Genomic DNA, 18416 nt, shown 5'->3' with positions numbered 1-18416 from the left:
AGCCAATATTCAGCCATAGTTGGGCCAACCCCAGAAACACCCCTAAATAATTTAGCGCCATTGGATTGAAGTCGTTCAATAATCAACCCTTGGCTCTTGATCCCGAACGGGTCCCAGCGACCCACTCTAAAACTCTCAACATTGCATAGGATAGTGCGTCATCCTCGGTAGTCTGAGCCGCAGACTTAGTCTCAACAGTCGAAATTCCTACCATCTCACTCATATCTAACTAGGGCAAACTGCACATCGAAGATGGCTCAACTCGAGCCCCCTGACGGCGACCACTGCGCCTACAGGTACCATGTCCATGAGAACCACGAGTGCTCATTGTCTTATCTACAAATTTTCTAGAGTTTTATGAAATCAGTTTAAGTTTTAAACCTTAATCTATCGAAATACTTATCAAAATATAGAGTGATTTACTACACTACAATCTCTAAAGGCCACTTATTATACTAACATATCACATGCAAAGTGTCTCTAAAGCATAACTAAATTTTAGAGTTCTTACTTGGATTGGCGTTGGATTCTTGATTTCACTTATCAAAAATTTTGAAAATCATTTGAATAAAATTCCAATTCAAAATAAGAATTTATTTCTTAAAGCCGAGTTTTGCAATATGACTCAGATACCACTAAATGTAACACCACATACCTGGCCTAGACGTTATATTTGTGAAAGCACGACTTATATCATTTTACTAAATGTAACACCCTATACCCGACCTAAACGTTTAATTTTATTGAAAACCCATTTCAGCAGAAAGAAAAGTAATTAGAATAACTTTTTGAAAGCATAGCAATTTTCTGAAAGCACGACTTATATCATTTTACTAAAATCAAAACCAACTCAGTGGTACATTTGTGAGATAAATCACTATAAAAATTTCAGTTAGACTTGCAGCAGGAAACTATACCATGTATCTTTTGAAAAATCATGATTCTCTTTCTCTTTTAGTTATCTTAAGTTAAGCATCATTAAAAGGAAAAAGACTTTTACATAATAAGAACCAAGAAGGTCCTAAAGATCTAAACGAATCATAAAATATCCAAAAATAAACAAACCCCAAGAAAAAGTCAAGAATGTCCGTAATAACAACAAAAACCAGTGAAATCCATAGTACTAAACCAAAATAAAATATGAAACATGAGCTCCTGAGTCGCCATCCTATCCTAAGTCGGAGGATCACCTAAAACAAAGCAACAAAGGCATGTGCTTAAAGCCCAGTGTGTGATTTGGCCCATAATTTCAATACAAACATACATATTTATCAGAATATTTCAAATAGTTTCATATCATATCAGAATTTATACAAATCATATCTTAACATATCATATCATATTGAATCTTAGCATATCATGTTATATCGAATCATAACATAACATATTTTATCATACCATATTATGTCCTACCCCCATCCACTACACACCATCTCCGTCCAACCAATCACACCATATAGGACTACAAGAGTCCATCTATCCAATCACACCAATTTGTGGCGGTGTGCCACTCATATATTTACAGCTGAACTGACATACACAAATTTATGGTTTAGCCATCATAATTGTAGTATAAACAGCCAGATAGCATTTCCTCCATCATATCATAACCCAACTCGAAACAAAAATAAATCATAATCACATATCATAATTACATATATCATAAATCATATGGCATACATACTACATATTTAATACAAACCATAACATAGCACACAATTTAAAGGTAACATTTCTTACTTAACATACCTCTTAAGCTTATCTGAATACTTTTACGTACTGAAACCTATATCTTTTTGGCCCCATACAATGTCTACGGGCCCAAATTTTGAGTCCCTCAAATAGCCCTTAAAAGAGCCCTAAAATTAAGCAAAAATACTCATACGACCATGTGGCCTACACGACCCAAAAACCTAACTCGTGTGCTCCACACTGACTGTACAATTTCACATGGCCGTGTGCCACATACGGCTTGGCCACACGGTCTGTAATGTTTCATACGACCGTGTGCCACACACGACCTGGCCATACGGTCTGACACACGGCCATGTGGCACTGGGTAGTTTCAAAAAATAGCCCTTGTTTCAGGATTTTCTAAGTTTCTATCAAGTTTAGGGGTCGTTTTACATACCTAATCGAAAATAAGATTAACCACACTCTTGGAACTCACAAAACCAACAATCATTTATCAAATCGTACCCATTGATCACAATAAAACCCATCTAAGAATGCATTCTTAAACCAAAATTTCTAGCCGTATACTAATGTTGAACACTTACTCTTCAGAAATCCGCAAACAATCGTAACGATTACATCTCCGGAAGACCTTGATTTCTACCCCTTTCGCCTAAAAAGAATTCAATTGCATACTAATGAAAACATAGGGAAAATCTAATCGTTAAAGTTCTACTTAGCAAAACTGAGCAAAATTGAACAATAGCAGCAAAATAAATAATGAACTTACACGAACAATTCATTTAACACAAACCACACAAATCCAACAGTAGCTTATTGATGTAATAAGTAAACCCCCAAAGAAAGAAAATGAAGAAAAGGCCAAGCAAGAAAGAAGAGTTATATGATAAGTGATAAAAGTAACATATTTTAATCTTGTTCTCAAAGTGTTTTTGGATGATTATTTATGCAAATTAGAGAATTGTATGCTTCTAATCCTTTAAATTTATATTTCTATAGTTAGGAAAGCATTTGGGAGCAAAATGAGTGAAAAACAAGCTAAAATTGGACAAATATAGTAGATTTCAAGAGCTACACGGGTTGGGCCTTCCCACACGGCCATGTGCCAAACTGTATCGATTTCGCGAGTCACGTTCCAAAGACACGGAAAAACACAATTTTTATGCTTTCCGGGCATTCTAAAGTCTATAAATACCAAATAGAATAAGAGAATAGGGGGCGATCAAAGAGTATTGAAGAAAACAACTCGAAGAACACTATTGAAGCCAACTCTAAAGCAGACTTCCATCAAGATTAAAGACCTCATTTTAATTTCTTTGAAGTTTTCATGAGTTTCTTTATTTCTTGTGGTTATTCTGTCTTAAAGATGTTTTTATTTACAATTATGAACTAATTCTCTAGATACTTAGGGGAGATGAACTCTATGATGAATTATGTTATTTGATTTTTATTTTACACGATAAATACTTGAATCTTGTTCTCAGTTCTGTGTGATTATCTCTTGTTTTAATATTTCTGAGATATTAATTCATGTTTAATATGCTTAAATTAGAGGAGGAAAAGCCCATATTTAGGAGTAGATCCAGCATGACTGAGTGGAGTTGCATGCAATCCTAGAAATAGGATGACATAAATCTACCGAATTAAGTCAAATCTAATAAGGGGATCCATAGATCAAGTTAATGTGACAATATGAGCTTTAATTAGAAAGAATTTTCAATTGATTAACTTAGAGTTAGTTGTTCTTACTCCCGAAAAAGATATTAGCATAATTTAGGGATTTCTACAGATCAAGATACCAAGTGAATAAATTGTTTAATTCAGATTCGTAATGATAGATGAAGTCTAGGTGGATTATTTCCTGGGTATTGTTTAGCTTCTTGGTTATTATTCAACTATTTTCCTTATTTATTCTCTGCTGAGTTCTTTAGTTAATTAATTTAGTAGATTTTAGCTTAAACCAATCACTTCAATTTCTCGGTTAAATAATAAGAAAACGGTAATTACTAGTACTTTTAGTCCTCGTGGATACGATATCTTTACTCACCGTAGCTATACTATTTATCGATAGGTGCACTTTCCTTTGTCGTATTTTTAGTTAGTTTTGTGACCATCACTATATAACCGAATCAAGAGCAAAAATGAAAAAGAGAAAAGTTTGTAGACTTGGGAAATTAGAAAAGAAAGTGGAACGTGCATGTGGAGTAGTTGAACAGTTGAAACTAGGAGCAAATTTAAGGATTTGGCTTTATTTTGAAACTTAAAGAATTAAATTAAAAAAAGATAAAATGTACTATAATAATCTAACCATCTAGCTTTTATAATTTAAAAAAAAAACTCAACTTCCAACAAATAACAAACAAAAAAATAATCAATATGCTTATACGAGGACTCAAACTCAAGACCCCAAAGAAACAAAACAAGAGGATCAAACTTGAGACCCAAAACATACTTTCCAAGCACTTAACCACCACACCAAAGCAAATTACTTTGCAAACAAATACCTTCCAAAAATTAGAAATTCGGGGCGTTACATGAGACCTAAAAATGGTGGAACTTGAACCAAAATAAATATGGGCTAAGAACTCGCGCATGGTTTACACAAGTCAGGGCCAAACCTATGATCTTAAAGTTCTTAGGTCCTTAACCATGCCCATTAAGCTAAGTCTATTAGAATTTTTGTGCCATTAGTGTAGTAATTTCATCATATTGGATAAATTACTGAATAGTCAAACTTATTATTCATGGAAATAAACAAATGTTATTCGTTATCTCTATGTTGTACTATCTTCAATCATTTTTGCAAGTAAAGAACAAATTATAATCAAATATTGGCTCATTGATTACCTAAGACTTCACTAATATTAAGTTGCATTATATAATCGGATTATAATTTGAGAAGACAACTTATATTATTAGGATCTAGTGCCCTTTGTGTAGTTTTTAGTCTAATATACTTATAATTTTTTGAACGGATTGGTTTAATAAAAACCAATCATTTACATTAATATCGTTTGGACTTGTCCTCAACAGTTTTTGCATACAAAACAAAATGAATGAGCATATATTGGATCACCAATTACCTAATTTTTAACTAATATTAAGTTACGTTATGTGGTTGAATCATAATGCGAGAAGATTATTTATATTAGCAGATAATCTAAATAAGTCATATTATCATGAAATTAAGCAAATCGATTAAAAGACTATTATGTCGCCTATCAAGTCCTATCAAGGAAACATCTAGTCTTGAGTATCCGAGCGGATGACTCCCAGAAGATAAAGGCACAGATATGATTATCTTTAATAACATTATATCAAAAAGAACCTAAGCAGATTAAGTCCTAAATCCGTTTGCGGATTTTTTCACTTGTGGTGTTCATAATGTGACTTACCTCAATCCTAAGTAAGCGATTGACTATGTGTGCTGACTCATATGCTTCGATGTATTGAAAGCCTGAGTTCAATTGGAAATAGAGTCAATGTAACCTCCTGCAACCTAACCCAGATGTTATGGCCAAATTATGGAGGTCACACTAGCCACCGAAGTGGCCTAGTAAAACATTCAGTTTCGTAAAAAAGTCAAAAACCAATTTTTGTTTAATACATTTGTCTACCTTTCAAAGATCAAAATATGCTTCTAATGAGTTTTACCAAAATCATTATCTTTTCAATTCAGAGTTGGTTTAGGGACTAAATCGCTAAGGTTTTAAACCATTTGAAAACATGATTTATTTTTAGGTTTAAATAAAAATTTTATTCTATCTTACATTTTATGAATTGAACTTGATGCCCAAAGTTTTATTCATTATAAAAAGGATACCTTTTTCATGCGAAAATTAAATAATTAACTTATCTAGTTTTTGTGATATAAAGTGTAATGCAAAACCCAAAACCAAATGGGTAACCAAGTCATTGCCACAGTTTGTTTATACAAGGCAAAAACCAATCAGAGATTATAAAATGAGTTTTGTTTTAGTTTTGATAAAATTTGACGACGGTCCTTCAAATACAAAGTCTGAGCCCTAACCTCACGAGTTATTTGGAAAAGATGGAAAAACTAAAAGGGGTGAGCTATGAAGCTCAGTGTGGTCCTAACATATGAATGGTAATTAAATAGAGCAATAAATAATATCATACAAACATGCAGTGCAAAGTACAAATTAGAATCACGATTTCCACAGAATTCACAGTATCTAATGGCAAGCTCATGAATGACAGTGCAATCCACTACCCAATCCAACCTTACACACCACAGTAATAGTTCACAGAACTCATCCATCCCTGCACACAAAAATAGTATTTGCGGATGAGTCACCGGTATAATAATAAATTTGATCAGTGAACCAATCTGGCTTTTAAATCCTAAAATGGCGTATTTCCCTAAATAAAAAACGGCCCAAAGACCCAATTAAAAAATAAAATTAGCATATTCTGCTAATTTTTCCATTTTTTCTTTATTTTTTATTTAATGATTCAATTTCATTTTGAAAATATCATTAATTCATCCTTTTTTTTCATTTTTCATCTTTGTTAGGGGTTCTTTCTTTTTTCTAGTTTACCTTCTAATTTTGGTAAATGATAACTATTGGGTAAATTAGTTTTAACTCCTTAAGTTTTAAGTAAACAAAATAAGTTTGGGTTTCTTAATTTGAGGTCCCTAACATATTTTTAACTTTAAAAAATTGACAAAAGTGACACGTATCACCATTTAAGTGGGCCATGTGTCCTGTCACGTTAGAAATTAACATTGTTATAGACACGTACAACATTGATACACATAATTAAAAGTTTAGATACCACATTGTTCAGAATCATTTTTCTTTGTAGACTTCTAATTCTACAATTGTGTTTGTGTTTGGAACAATACTCACACATCGTGTGATCTATGAGTTAGAGAATAGTGGAGAAGCCGATCAGCTGAAAGCAAAGGTTGAAATTATGGGTGAATCCAAAACTGATCTCGTAGAATTCTATAAGCTCAACTTCATCTACACTTTGTGAGATACTTTGATTAGATTTCAGGGTGATTCTTATTCCTCAATTGTAGATGTACAAGTTCTCTTCGAAACGGTTTTTGAATCACCTACAGCCCAAGATATGGTCATTTTTGTAAAGCAATGTCATTTCCTATAGGAAGTTTGAGGTTAATCGTTGGGTTTCATAAAGGTAACTTTAACTTAACTTTGTGAGACTTTTTGACCATATTTTTGGGCAATTCTTATGCCAAAATCATAGGTCATTGAGTGTTCTTCAAAATGGATTTTGAATTACTTCATTTTGAAGTTTGTAGCTCAAGATATGGTCATTTTTATAAAGGAGTGCATTTCCCTATGAAAAGTTCGAGTTTAATCAGAAATAAACTCCTTAAGCTTGTTAAAGCGAATCAAAACATAACCATGTACTAGATTATTGGTGTTTTGTTGTTCTTAACTATCTGAGTTGATCCTAGATGCATAAAAAAACTTAATATTTCATCACGTAACCCACATTTTCCTAATAAAGCCCTTATTGGTCGTAAGTTTCATTTTAAAAGAATTGTTATCGATGATAATTACATTTTATTTTTCTCTTCTCTTTTTACTTTTGTCTTCTATTTTATTATTTTTCTACAAATATTTGCTAACTATTTAGATTTTAATTTTATATATTAACTTTGATGATTTTTTTTCTTTTCTTCTTTTTTATATTTTAATCTTTTTTTTCATTAGAACTTTTTAAACAATGATAACTAATTAATTTTATATAAAATAATTTAAAGAATTAATCTCAAGACTAATATATAAATAAATTAAATATAAATTTAAAATATCTAATTCTAATTTATGTCAAACATATTTGATTTTATAACACTTCATTATGCAATTAAATTTTCATTATTTGTAATTAAAACTAAAAAAGTGAATAAGTGGAATAGAAAATATATAGATAAATAACAACAAGAGCATAATAGTATTTTTATTTAAAATTTGCTTAGCAAGTAGATCTAAGAGGTTTATAGGATTTTCTTTAAATTCAAGTTGGTAAGAAATATTCTAGTTCGGGAAATTAAAGAACTCGGAAATAAATGAGTACAGATTCTAGTTCGGGAAATTAAAGAACTCAGAAATAAATGAGTACCGTTAGTGAAATTATTGTGGTACCGACATGGTATTGAGGAAGCTAAATGGGAACCATAGGAAAATATGAAATTAAAATACCCAAACCTATTCTTAGGTAAAAATTTCGAAGACGAAATTTCTTAAGGGAAAAGTTGTAACGACCCGAAAGTTAGTGGTGTCGAAAACAGTGGTTTTGGGACCCCATTTCTGATTATTGAGTTCATAAATATTAAATATTAAATATTAATATTTAAAAGGTTATTATAAAATTTAATCAAAGTTTGGTCCTTTAATTTTGTCAATCAAATAGTTAATTAAAGTACAATGACTAAATTGTAAAAGTGGTAAAAGCTAATCACTATGGATTTTTAACTACCTAAAGGACCAAATGAACAATTAGGCCCTTTAAAATTCACCGAATGGTGGTGGGATTGAATTTTCATCCACTTAGTATGTTAATTAAGGTCAACATTTAGTTAATTAATTAAGATTAGTTAATTATTAAACAAACAATGAAAGATAATTCTTTTAAAAAAATAGACATTTTTTAACATCATCTTCATCCTCACAAACTAAAAGAGAAAACATAGGGTTTTGGAAGCTTCAACTTATGGCATTAATTAGGTAAGTGCAATTTACTCATTTTCTTGTAATTTTTATGTTTTTGAGGTCCCGAGAGCTTGATTTAGCTAACTCGTGTACCAAATTTGTAAAATTGTTAAATTTTTTAAATTGTTGTTGATTTCTTGAATTTCTTGATGTTAAATGGTTAGATTTTAAGCATAGCTATGAAAAAGAACTAGTTTGTAAAGTGAAAATTGTTAATTTTGAACATAGGGACTAAAGTGTGAGAATTTCAAAATTGATGTTAATTTTCTATAAATATAGATAATAGAGGGCTGTAGAAGGATGATTTTGAGATTTATTTTGAAATCGAACCTCAAATTTGGAAGTTATGGCAATTTCAATTTTAGGTGCTAAATTGAATAAAATACAAAACTTTAGCAACACTCGAAAAATGAAAATTGGGTCGATTCATACATTTAGTAGACTATTATAAACTATTTGAAATTGATCAATTGATTTGAATTATTATATATTAAGATTTGAATCAAACCAAGGATAAAAAGAAAAAAGGCAAAATTATTGAATAGTCCTTACAATTCAACTTGTCTGTCAATTTTTCAGGTAAGTTCATATTGTGTAATTGCGTTTAAATCCTTATGTATTTAATATTGTAAATATATGCTTGATCTATTGAAAATTGAATTGTTTATAATTTAGTACAAAATGTGAGAATTGGACTATATTGTAAAAAAGTAAGCATGAACTTAAATGTTGAAATTACCCTGATAAAACTTCGTAAATGTAACGTACACATGGATACAAATACAGATTTATTATCGGTGGTTACTGAGCTCCAACATTTGTTACGGACTCGAAGATACATGTGACACAAGTTTAGCTCAAACGAGTAACCTGATGTTATTTTAAAGGTTTAACTTGGACAGGTAACTTGACACAATTATATGTTCAACTCGAACGAGCAACAAATTTGATAGTACCATTATATTCGAGTTCATTAAGTTTTATTGGGTAATACAGATAATATGAAATGAGAAATCGAAGTGACCCAAAATGCATCAATGATCAAATGTTATATTAAGGAATTAATTGAATGTAAAGGTTTGGTATATATTATGAGTACTCAAATGTTGTGTATTGATATATTATAAATTTGGTACATTACGTGATTGATTTTGTGTTAACACTCACCTTGTTGTTGTGATTTGTTAAGTTAGGTAATCTTTACTAAGCTATTTAGTTTGAGTTGTTAAATTGTAAATTGAGGTAAGTTTATCATTTAAATACATATAGGCTTACTAAGTATTCGTTATGCTTATCACGTTGTTTTCTCTTTCCTTTTCAGATTTCCATCTTGCGGAATGTCTCGATCGGATCTACAAGAAGCTCATACTATCTCGTCATTGATTTGGTAATCTTTTAAACATTTAGAAAGTTCAGTTTTCTGGCATGTACATAGATCTATAAGTGTGTTAATTTTGAATTGTTAGCTTGGTTTGAGTTTGGCTAGTATATGAATTATGATATGATAATGTGTATGCATGTATGATGGCATGATTTGGTCATGTGTTGAAACCATATAGATAGTGTTTAAATGGTTCATTTGAATGTGCCATGGTATGATTTGAAAATGAAAATGACATGGTTAATTGTTGTTTTGAATGGCTTGAAAGCATGGAAGATTAGTTTGTGTTTTAATAAGTTGTATGATATGTTTTGGCACCAAATTAAGGCATGTTGAATTGGATAATTATGGTAAAGATTAAATGATGATATGATATGCAAATTGGTTGGTTTTATGTAGGAAGAAAAGTGCAATTATGCTCTAAATGAATTAATGGTATAGTTGACTTCAATTAGGTACCAAAAGGCTTAGTTTGTGCTAAAAATAGAGCCCATGTTGCGACATTAAGTAATGATCGTCGCAATGAGATCTAGGTTTTGGGCCACAGCGTGACAAGGAACCCCGTTGTCACAACGAGACAAAATAGACAGTAACATTGCGACGAGGAACTCTTCAAGTTGCGACATCATTTTGAAATTTTGTAAATGTTGCAATTTGATGCTAATACGGTTTCGAGTTAATTCTAGAGCATATGTAGGCTCGTGTAAGGCCTGAGAAAGATTGTATAATGAAATTATGATATGTAATGGTCAAAATCCATCCCTTATACCAAATGTGTAACACCCTTAATCCATATCCATCGCCGGAACCGGGTTACAGAGCATTATCGGAGTTTACAGATCAAATAGACAGAAATTTCAATCCTTTCATATCATATAATATTAAGATCAAAAACCAATCAAACTGATCCATATTGCCCTTATTTGATCCCTCGAAGCCCAAAATATGTGTTAGAAACAAGTCGGGACTAATTCAAAAACTCAAAAAAATTTTCGAAATACATTAAGAATTTTCAAAGCTGCAGGGTTCACACGGCCGTGTGGCCAAAGAGACACGTCCGTGTCTTAAGCCATGTTGGCATTCGAAATAAGGACACAGGCTATGTCCCAGCCCATGTCCATGCCCGTGTAACTCTCTGACTTGGGTCACACGGCCAAGCCACACGCTCGTGTGTCAAGCTGTGTACCTTTCGAAATGGCCTCGCACGCCAGTGTGCTAGCCATGTGTCTCACACGGCCGAGTCAGACGCCCGTGTGCCTAGCTGTGTGGACCTAAAATGTTCCTTAAACAACAAATTACCATTTCCTACATGCTCGGGCATTAAACAACTCAAAAATCATTTGTTTAACCTATTCAAAACACGATCAAATACATTCAAAACTTGCTAAAACAATCATTCTAGGTGTCTAACCAATGTACCCTAATTGGTACCACATTTATATCATCAAAACATAGCATCAAAGCATCATTCAAATCCAAATTATAAACATACCAAATTCAATCCATTTTGCCTAGTTCATAAGCACTTAAACATCAACTTAAACTCCCAAGCACATATCTAGATTTGGTTCAACTTACCATGCCATAATATGGCTTCAAAAACAAAAACATGTTTATATGTATATATATACCAAACCAATATTAAACTTATAACACCATTTACAATCAATCCACAAAATAACTATTATTTAGACACCCTAGGTACATGCTGACACAAAAGATAAAAATCACCACATTTGAGTTCGGGATTGTTGTTGGATGCTGAATCGGTGATTAAAAAGTGAAGAACCTAAGCTGCGCATGGAAAACAAAACCGTACGCTGAGTAAAACTCAGTGGTATTTCTATAATTTGAATATTTAAAAACAAGAGATTTCAAATATATAATTGAAACATAGATACATATTAATATTTAAAAGTCACAACTACCATATGCCAACTCTTTGAATTCATACATAATAGCATATCATTTCATACTAAAATTAACTTACACATGCTATCATACTTCGTTTGTTTCACAAATATCCCAATTCTCATATTTGCTATATAAATAGCTTTTTGCAAGTTGATTCACATTTCATTTAAACAATGGCATTATCCATTTCATATCTACTTCATGAGTACATAACTCATGTATCTCATTTTCATATTTCAAATCATTATCCCAATTTCAATTCACATACAATATCATCCAATATCGATTATAGTACCATTTTATTTAATTACTCCTATTAACACGACTCAGACTCGGACGGATACACGGATCCAACCAACATACCAGTTTGGCACCCAGTGCCTCATCGGATAAATTCGAAGTAATAATTGCGCCTAGCGTATATAAATTTGACACCTAGTGTCTCATCGGTTAAACTGAAGTAAATTGGCACCTAGTGCCTCATCGACTCGAGGTCGAAGAAATCCTTGAACTTTTCCTATCCTATGGCATGCCATCTATATCCGACTCAGCCCAATACAGTTAATAGGGTTCCATTTCGCTTCCAATATATATATCGAATATCAAGTTTCATATAAGCACATTATCACATATACACCTATTCAATTCAATCAATATAAATTCAATAAATTCATCACATACCAAGTCAATCCATTTCAATTGTAAAACACAATAGTTCTCACCTCCAATGCTTACCATATGCGAGAAATCAAAATGTAATAATTTACAACTTAGTTCGGATTATAAAAATACAAACCAAGAATTCCGAGCTATTCGACGTTGATTTTATCTTTCCCCTTTTTAGTCGAGGATTTTGGTACGACGTTAGCTACAGAATTAAAACAATTAAAATTCATCAATATAACACAATTCAATTTCATATTGAATATTTCAATTTTTACTCAATATTTGCCTAAATTTCAATTTAGTCCCTAAACCGAGACTAATTTTTATTCTTCACAATTAATCTTATATTTTTATACAAATTTCACATTAAACTAAATTTAACTCCTTATTTTCACTTAAACCCCTAAATTTTCAAATTTTTATAATTTAGTCCCTATTACTCAAAATTTACAATTTATTTTACAATTTAATCCTTTTTCATTTCTAGTTTAAAAATATATCAATTTAATCCCTAATACTAAAATTATTCAACATTAACAACCCTTAAAAACTTAATAATTACTAAAATTTTGACATGGGTCGGGTAACCCTAAGTATCGGGATTCTAAAAACATACCAATTACAAGAAAAGGGGACTAAATTAACTAACCAATTGAACTTGGAAATTTTTGAAGCCTTTAGGCCGTGCATCTGCTTCTTTTCTTCTTTCTCTTTCTTTTTAATTTGTTTGGCTTTGTCTTTCTTTTTCTTTTTCTTATTCATTATTTTATTACTTTTTGTTTTATTATATTTATATAATATATATACTTAATAATTAAGATAACATATTATAATATAATATATAAATTAAATTTACATATAATATATATATCATTCACTAACCGTCTCTCTTAAAGAAATAATGGTAAAATTACTTCTTTAGTCCCTTTAATTATTCTTTAATCTATAATTCAACTTTCACCCTATATGCAATTTAGTCCTTATACTTAATTACTTTTAATTCAAGTAAATTCACTTAACCAAAACCTAATTAACTACACAACTAGCTTCGTAAATATTTTTAATAAATATTTACGAGTCTGATTTATGGGAACGGAGTTTCGGGAATGCACTTTTCGACACCTCTAACTATCAGGTCGTTACAATATGCCTCATCTGAACCTTCATTCAACTCAACAAGTACCATCAGATTTGATGAGTTTACAACAAACATATGTGAGCCTATGTCGAGAGAGAAAGAAGTTATTTTCTCAATAAGAGAGAATGAATTTTTGGCTGAGAAATCATCATTTGATAAGGTTTAGGTGATTGGGGGAGTGCCCACCATCTCTGACACGACTCTGCGTAGAAGAGTGAAAACAATATCAATGGTCACTAAGGAGATTGTGACCATGGAAAGAAGCACGGAAGACAAACGTAAAGCCCATTTTGTGGCAAAACCTAGTAAAAAAAAAGAATTTCAAGATAGTTCCTCCAAATCCTCCTCTGAGTCAAATTCCAACACATCATTGTCTAAAAATGTACCCATTTATATCATGTTGCAACCAAGAACGAAAAATCTTAATTTCCCTGATTTGGCTGCTAAAAGGGATAAAAGGATGAACAATGTAGGGGTTCCAAAAATATTTTCAAATACTACTCAAGCAACAAGAAAACAGGAAGAAATGGTCTGGCTAAAAAAAACATTATTTTGGGGTCCTGGCTGCTCCAAAAGGTTTTACAAACTTATTCTTAAATGGTTCATCCATGATAAGAATATTGATGATAATTCCTTCGCTGATCATGAAATTGATCAAGTGTTATAGAATATTGAGGTTTTTAGATTAATGTACTATGCCCTTTGTGAATATGGTAGTTTATGAATTCCATACAAATCTTGATCGTGGTGTTTCTGATGAATCAAGTAAGCACTACCACAAGGTATTCATTCATGGTAGTTGGTTCAAATTTGGTCCTGAACAGATTGGGAAGCTGTTGAATTGCGCCACCACTAATAATCTTCAGTTGGACGAATTCATTGATGAAACTGTTGCTTTAAGTTTCCCTTTAGATCCTTTGTATATTTTTTTATATGTTATTTCCACTTGTAATCGGCTTCCTAATAGCCAAAGAGGTTTAGTAATAAACAGAGTGATTGTGTTGCTAAAAAAAGGTGTAAAACTGGTAGGATTTAATTTAGGACAGGTTATCATCAATGAGATCAAAAAATTTTCTGAAAAGGTTTATGAGAATTATCTATTGCCTTAACGCTCACTTATCTTTAAAATTCTTCTCCCAAAATTATAATCTTGTTCGTTCTAATGAAGCCTATGGGAAACCAATTCCAAAACTATAGTTTTCCCACAAATGGTTAGAGGGAAAACAAGTTCTTAATAAACTAAAAGAAATACATGACTCTAATTCTGGTATACCTGAAGCTGAGACTACTAGACAAGAAGTGGCCACTCCCGTAGACTCCAATCCTATCTCCAAAGGCATGAGAGAAAAAGGCTAATTTAGATCTTCAAGCCTCGATTGACTTCTACCAAAAGAATTGTGACAAGCTGAGGGCAGAAGCCAAGGCTTTGAAAAGATGATTGATTGACATAAAGCCTTCTTGCTAACCTCCAAGCTTCTACTAATGGTGTAGAGTAATTTGGCATATTTTTAGAATAAAAAGGGGAGAATTGAGTTTAGGAGGAGTTGTCGGTGCTAGTGGTCTAAGGTGGAAAGAGTTATTTTAATTTTTTTTACATGATTTTATAGACTTATATTTTGCTAGATAATTGTATGTTAAGTCTTTGGGTTCTCCCACTCTTTTACTTGTTTTTTTTATGGATGATGGTGAACTTAGAAGAATTTCTACTATGAATTTATGTTACATTGATGCATTATTTCATTGCTTACTTAACTTAGTTATAATTACTCTTGGTTAGTTGTTGATGCAAACCTATCTTAGCATTAATGATTAATTGCTTAATTACTTTCTAAGCGGATAAGTTAATTGGAATATGCCAAAGGAGAGCTTATGTTGACTGATAGTTCAAGCTTCTTACATTTTATGTTTTGTTTAACAAATTTCCAAAGGGGAAGATTGTTGAAAAATATGAAATTGGCAATTTGGTGCCAAAAGGAGTGCCCACTCCCTTAACCACCAAATCAATATGGAGATAGTTTTCATATTTAAGGTGTTGGAAATTTATTGAACCGATGATTTGAACTATGCTAATTATCTGGTTAATACTAGCCCATTATAGAAGATCATATTACTTGGGGAATTTTATATTGGTGCTTGGATTGATTCGAAATTACCCAAGACAATCTCTTGGATCGTGGACTTTAGATTAGTTCATGATTGTTGTTGAGCTACCAAAAGTCCTTATTTACATCGTCTAGTATTATTATAATGTATTAAACTTATTTTATTATTGTTCTAATGGGATTGATGTCGATCATCATATGTAAGCAAGTATAGAAATTAAGTTAATATATTTGAGAGACTTGCATAGGTGAATGTACTAAGAATTAAGCACTTAATATGTTCTTGTGAGAATATTTTTGTATGAGTGCAATTTGATAGTAAAACCCTTTTCTTGTGGTTTTACTTGTTGTATTCACAATGGGTGAATCAAATGGTGAAAGTATTGATTCTTCAAAGTACAAGGGTGAGGGAAATTATCATAGGGTGTGATTAAGTAGGTTCATTTTGTATAATTGTTGAAAAAAGTGGATGTTTCTCACTGAGCTGGGCTTTGCAGAAGTAAGGAAATCGAACTGCGTAAACAACTCCTTATGTTCTGTGTGTTTATTGTTTTGCATTTGGTGGTTGAAGGAGTGCCCACCACTTTAGGCACACATTACAAATTCTTATCATATATGCTCTTTTTAATACAATGCTTAGAACTACTCATAGTCGCTCCCCAACTTAATAAGAGGATAATGCGCTTCAACGCACTCGAACCCACGTCCTCCTGCACTGACAACAATGCCGATGCTAACTGAACTAAGACTCAATCGACGACTTTGGTCTTTTAAGTACTCTACTTTCTTACGGGTTAAATGCTATTTTATGATTCTTAAAGAAAAAAATAAAATGATACTCCAAGGGTGCTCCTATAGAGAGTAAAACAACCCATGTAAAAAGAAAATTTTTTAAATAAGAAAATCAATGTACAAAATCTTCTTTTACCCGGTAATATTTGTTTAATTACTATCAGCTCTGGAAAATGGCATTATTACACAATAAAACTAAAAAGGGTATGAATTCCCTTCATAATTCTGTTACACATTTACCATGGGAAAACCAAAGAAAAACTATAACTACTATCAATTATGTTTTGCTAGAGATGTGTCGAGAACCCAATGTTGACCGTCAGTTTGGATCTTCAGATTATTCATTTGGGCAAACAAATTTACTGCTCTTCTTACCCCACGGTTATCCGCCTTGGTAAAATAGTCGTGCCCAAATATTACCCCACCGGGTCTCAAGATCCGCTACGCCCGGTTTATATCTCCCCAAGCGGATATGAAATCATGACCCGCATCTATCTCTATTAAATCCGCGGTTATTCCCCACTCACATAACTTTTCAAGGCCTGAAGCCGTTGAGAAAGGAACGGGTAAGACCGACCCGGTGGCATTGAAATAAATCACATTTTGCATGAATTGTTGAAACAACAAAACGTCGCCGTTTATCATCTTAATGTCCTTGAAGCGGTCCCTGAATCCTGGCCATCCACGAAAGTCGTCGAGGCAGAGTATCTGAGTTTGGAGGCGGAGTTCACGAGTCACGTTGACCATGTGGAGAGCTGACGCGCCCAAAAAAGTGCCTACTTCGATTATAACTTGGGGTTTGACTCGTTTAATCAAGTGTTTGAAAACGGCGCCATAGGAGCCCCAGCCTTTGATTCTTCTCTGCTTGAGGAAGGAGCTTAGATAGGGTGGCGGGAAATTGGAGTAAGGAGAGGAGCCATTGAAGACTCGGTCAAGAATCGTTGGGAAGACGAGGTGGGGAGGAAGAGGGGAGTTGGCGCAGGGAGCAGTGACCCTGAAGTTGTCGAGTTGGGATGGTGAGTCAGCAAGTTGGAAAACTGGAGAAGGAGGCTGCAGCTGTTGTTGTTGGGGAGGTGAGGTGTGAGAAAGGTAACCCAAGGTGTAACTCAGCAAGACAAGGATAACATAGGCGGCACTGCGAGTGAAGAGTTTGGAGGTGGGACTCTTGTTTCTTTGCTGAAGAGGGCGTTGGTCTTCTTTCATTGCGATTTTGGTTTGTCTTTTTCTCGGGTTAGAATCTTTGAAGAGAAAAAAACAGAGCAAGTTTTGATATGGTTAAATCGTGTGTACTGATGATGACGATAAAACGGCAGTTGTGGGCAATTGTTTGATCAAATTGTGAGACTAAAAGAAAGGGTTTTCGTGCGTTTGAAGGGTGATTGGAGAGGGAAAAATATAAGCAGTAAAAGACAAGAGGTTGGATTTTCCTTTTCGTGCCTGAGATCTGAGATTGAGAGAGAGATTTTTGTAATGTTGATCAAGTATTTTAGAAGAAACGTTTTTAGTTATTATAATAGTATTTTCATCGATTGAGATTGAAATCTAAGCAATACATGTTTAAATTTCCTCATTTCACTTAGTTTTGGTTCTTTTGAGTTTTGATTGGGATCTCTTATGGATTAGAGTGACCGCAGCCAAGGGTGGATCTTGACTTCTACTTTTGAGGCCAATTATAAAAAAAACAATACAGTCGGGCAAGAAAAATAATTTGACAATAACAACCACAATTTATAAACTGGGAATGAAAATAGAAGGTTGTGCAAATAATAATCTTTCTTTTGGACTTATGTATATAGACTTTGATTATTTTGAAAACTCCAGGGGCTGCCTCCTCTCATCCTCCGCCACTGACGCCAGCCATAACATCATCCAGTTATCTGATTAATTGGTTGTAGAAATGTCTACAATCTTCATTTTTGTTACCTTATTTAAAGGAAAGGTTAAAATATAGGTTCAATTGTTTATAACAGTTAAAATTATTGATGTGATTTTTTGAAATAATAAAAAAATATTCACTT

The 18416-nt window shown here is 32.7% G+C and overlaps 1 protein-coding gene across 1 annotated transcript; it reads right to left on the bottom strand.

Annotated features, from left to right (window-relative positions):
• Positions 1–16543: 16543 nt before the first annotated feature.
• LOC107954426 (uncharacterized) lies at positions 16544–17967 on the bottom strand. The gene has a single exon (XM_016889973.2). The coding sequence runs from the start codon at positions 17599–17601 to the stop codon at positions 16840–16842; it is 762 nt and encodes a 253-aa protein (XP_016745462.2). The 5' UTR covers positions 17602–17967; the 3' UTR covers positions 16544–16839.
• Between the last annotated feature and the right edge of the window lie 449 nt (positions 17968–18416).

Source organism: Gossypium hirsutum, chromosome D07 (assembly GCF_007990345.1).
Source record: "Gossypium hirsutum isolate 1008001.06 chromosome D07, Gossypium_hirsutum_v2.1, whole genome shotgun sequence".
NCBI classification, from domain to species: domain Eukaryota; kingdom Viridiplantae; phylum Streptophyta; class Magnoliopsida; order Malvales; family Malvaceae; genus Gossypium; species Gossypium hirsutum.
The sequence above is the reverse complement of the archived record's forward strand: the minus strand, read 5'-3'. Positions and strand labels throughout refer to the sequence as shown.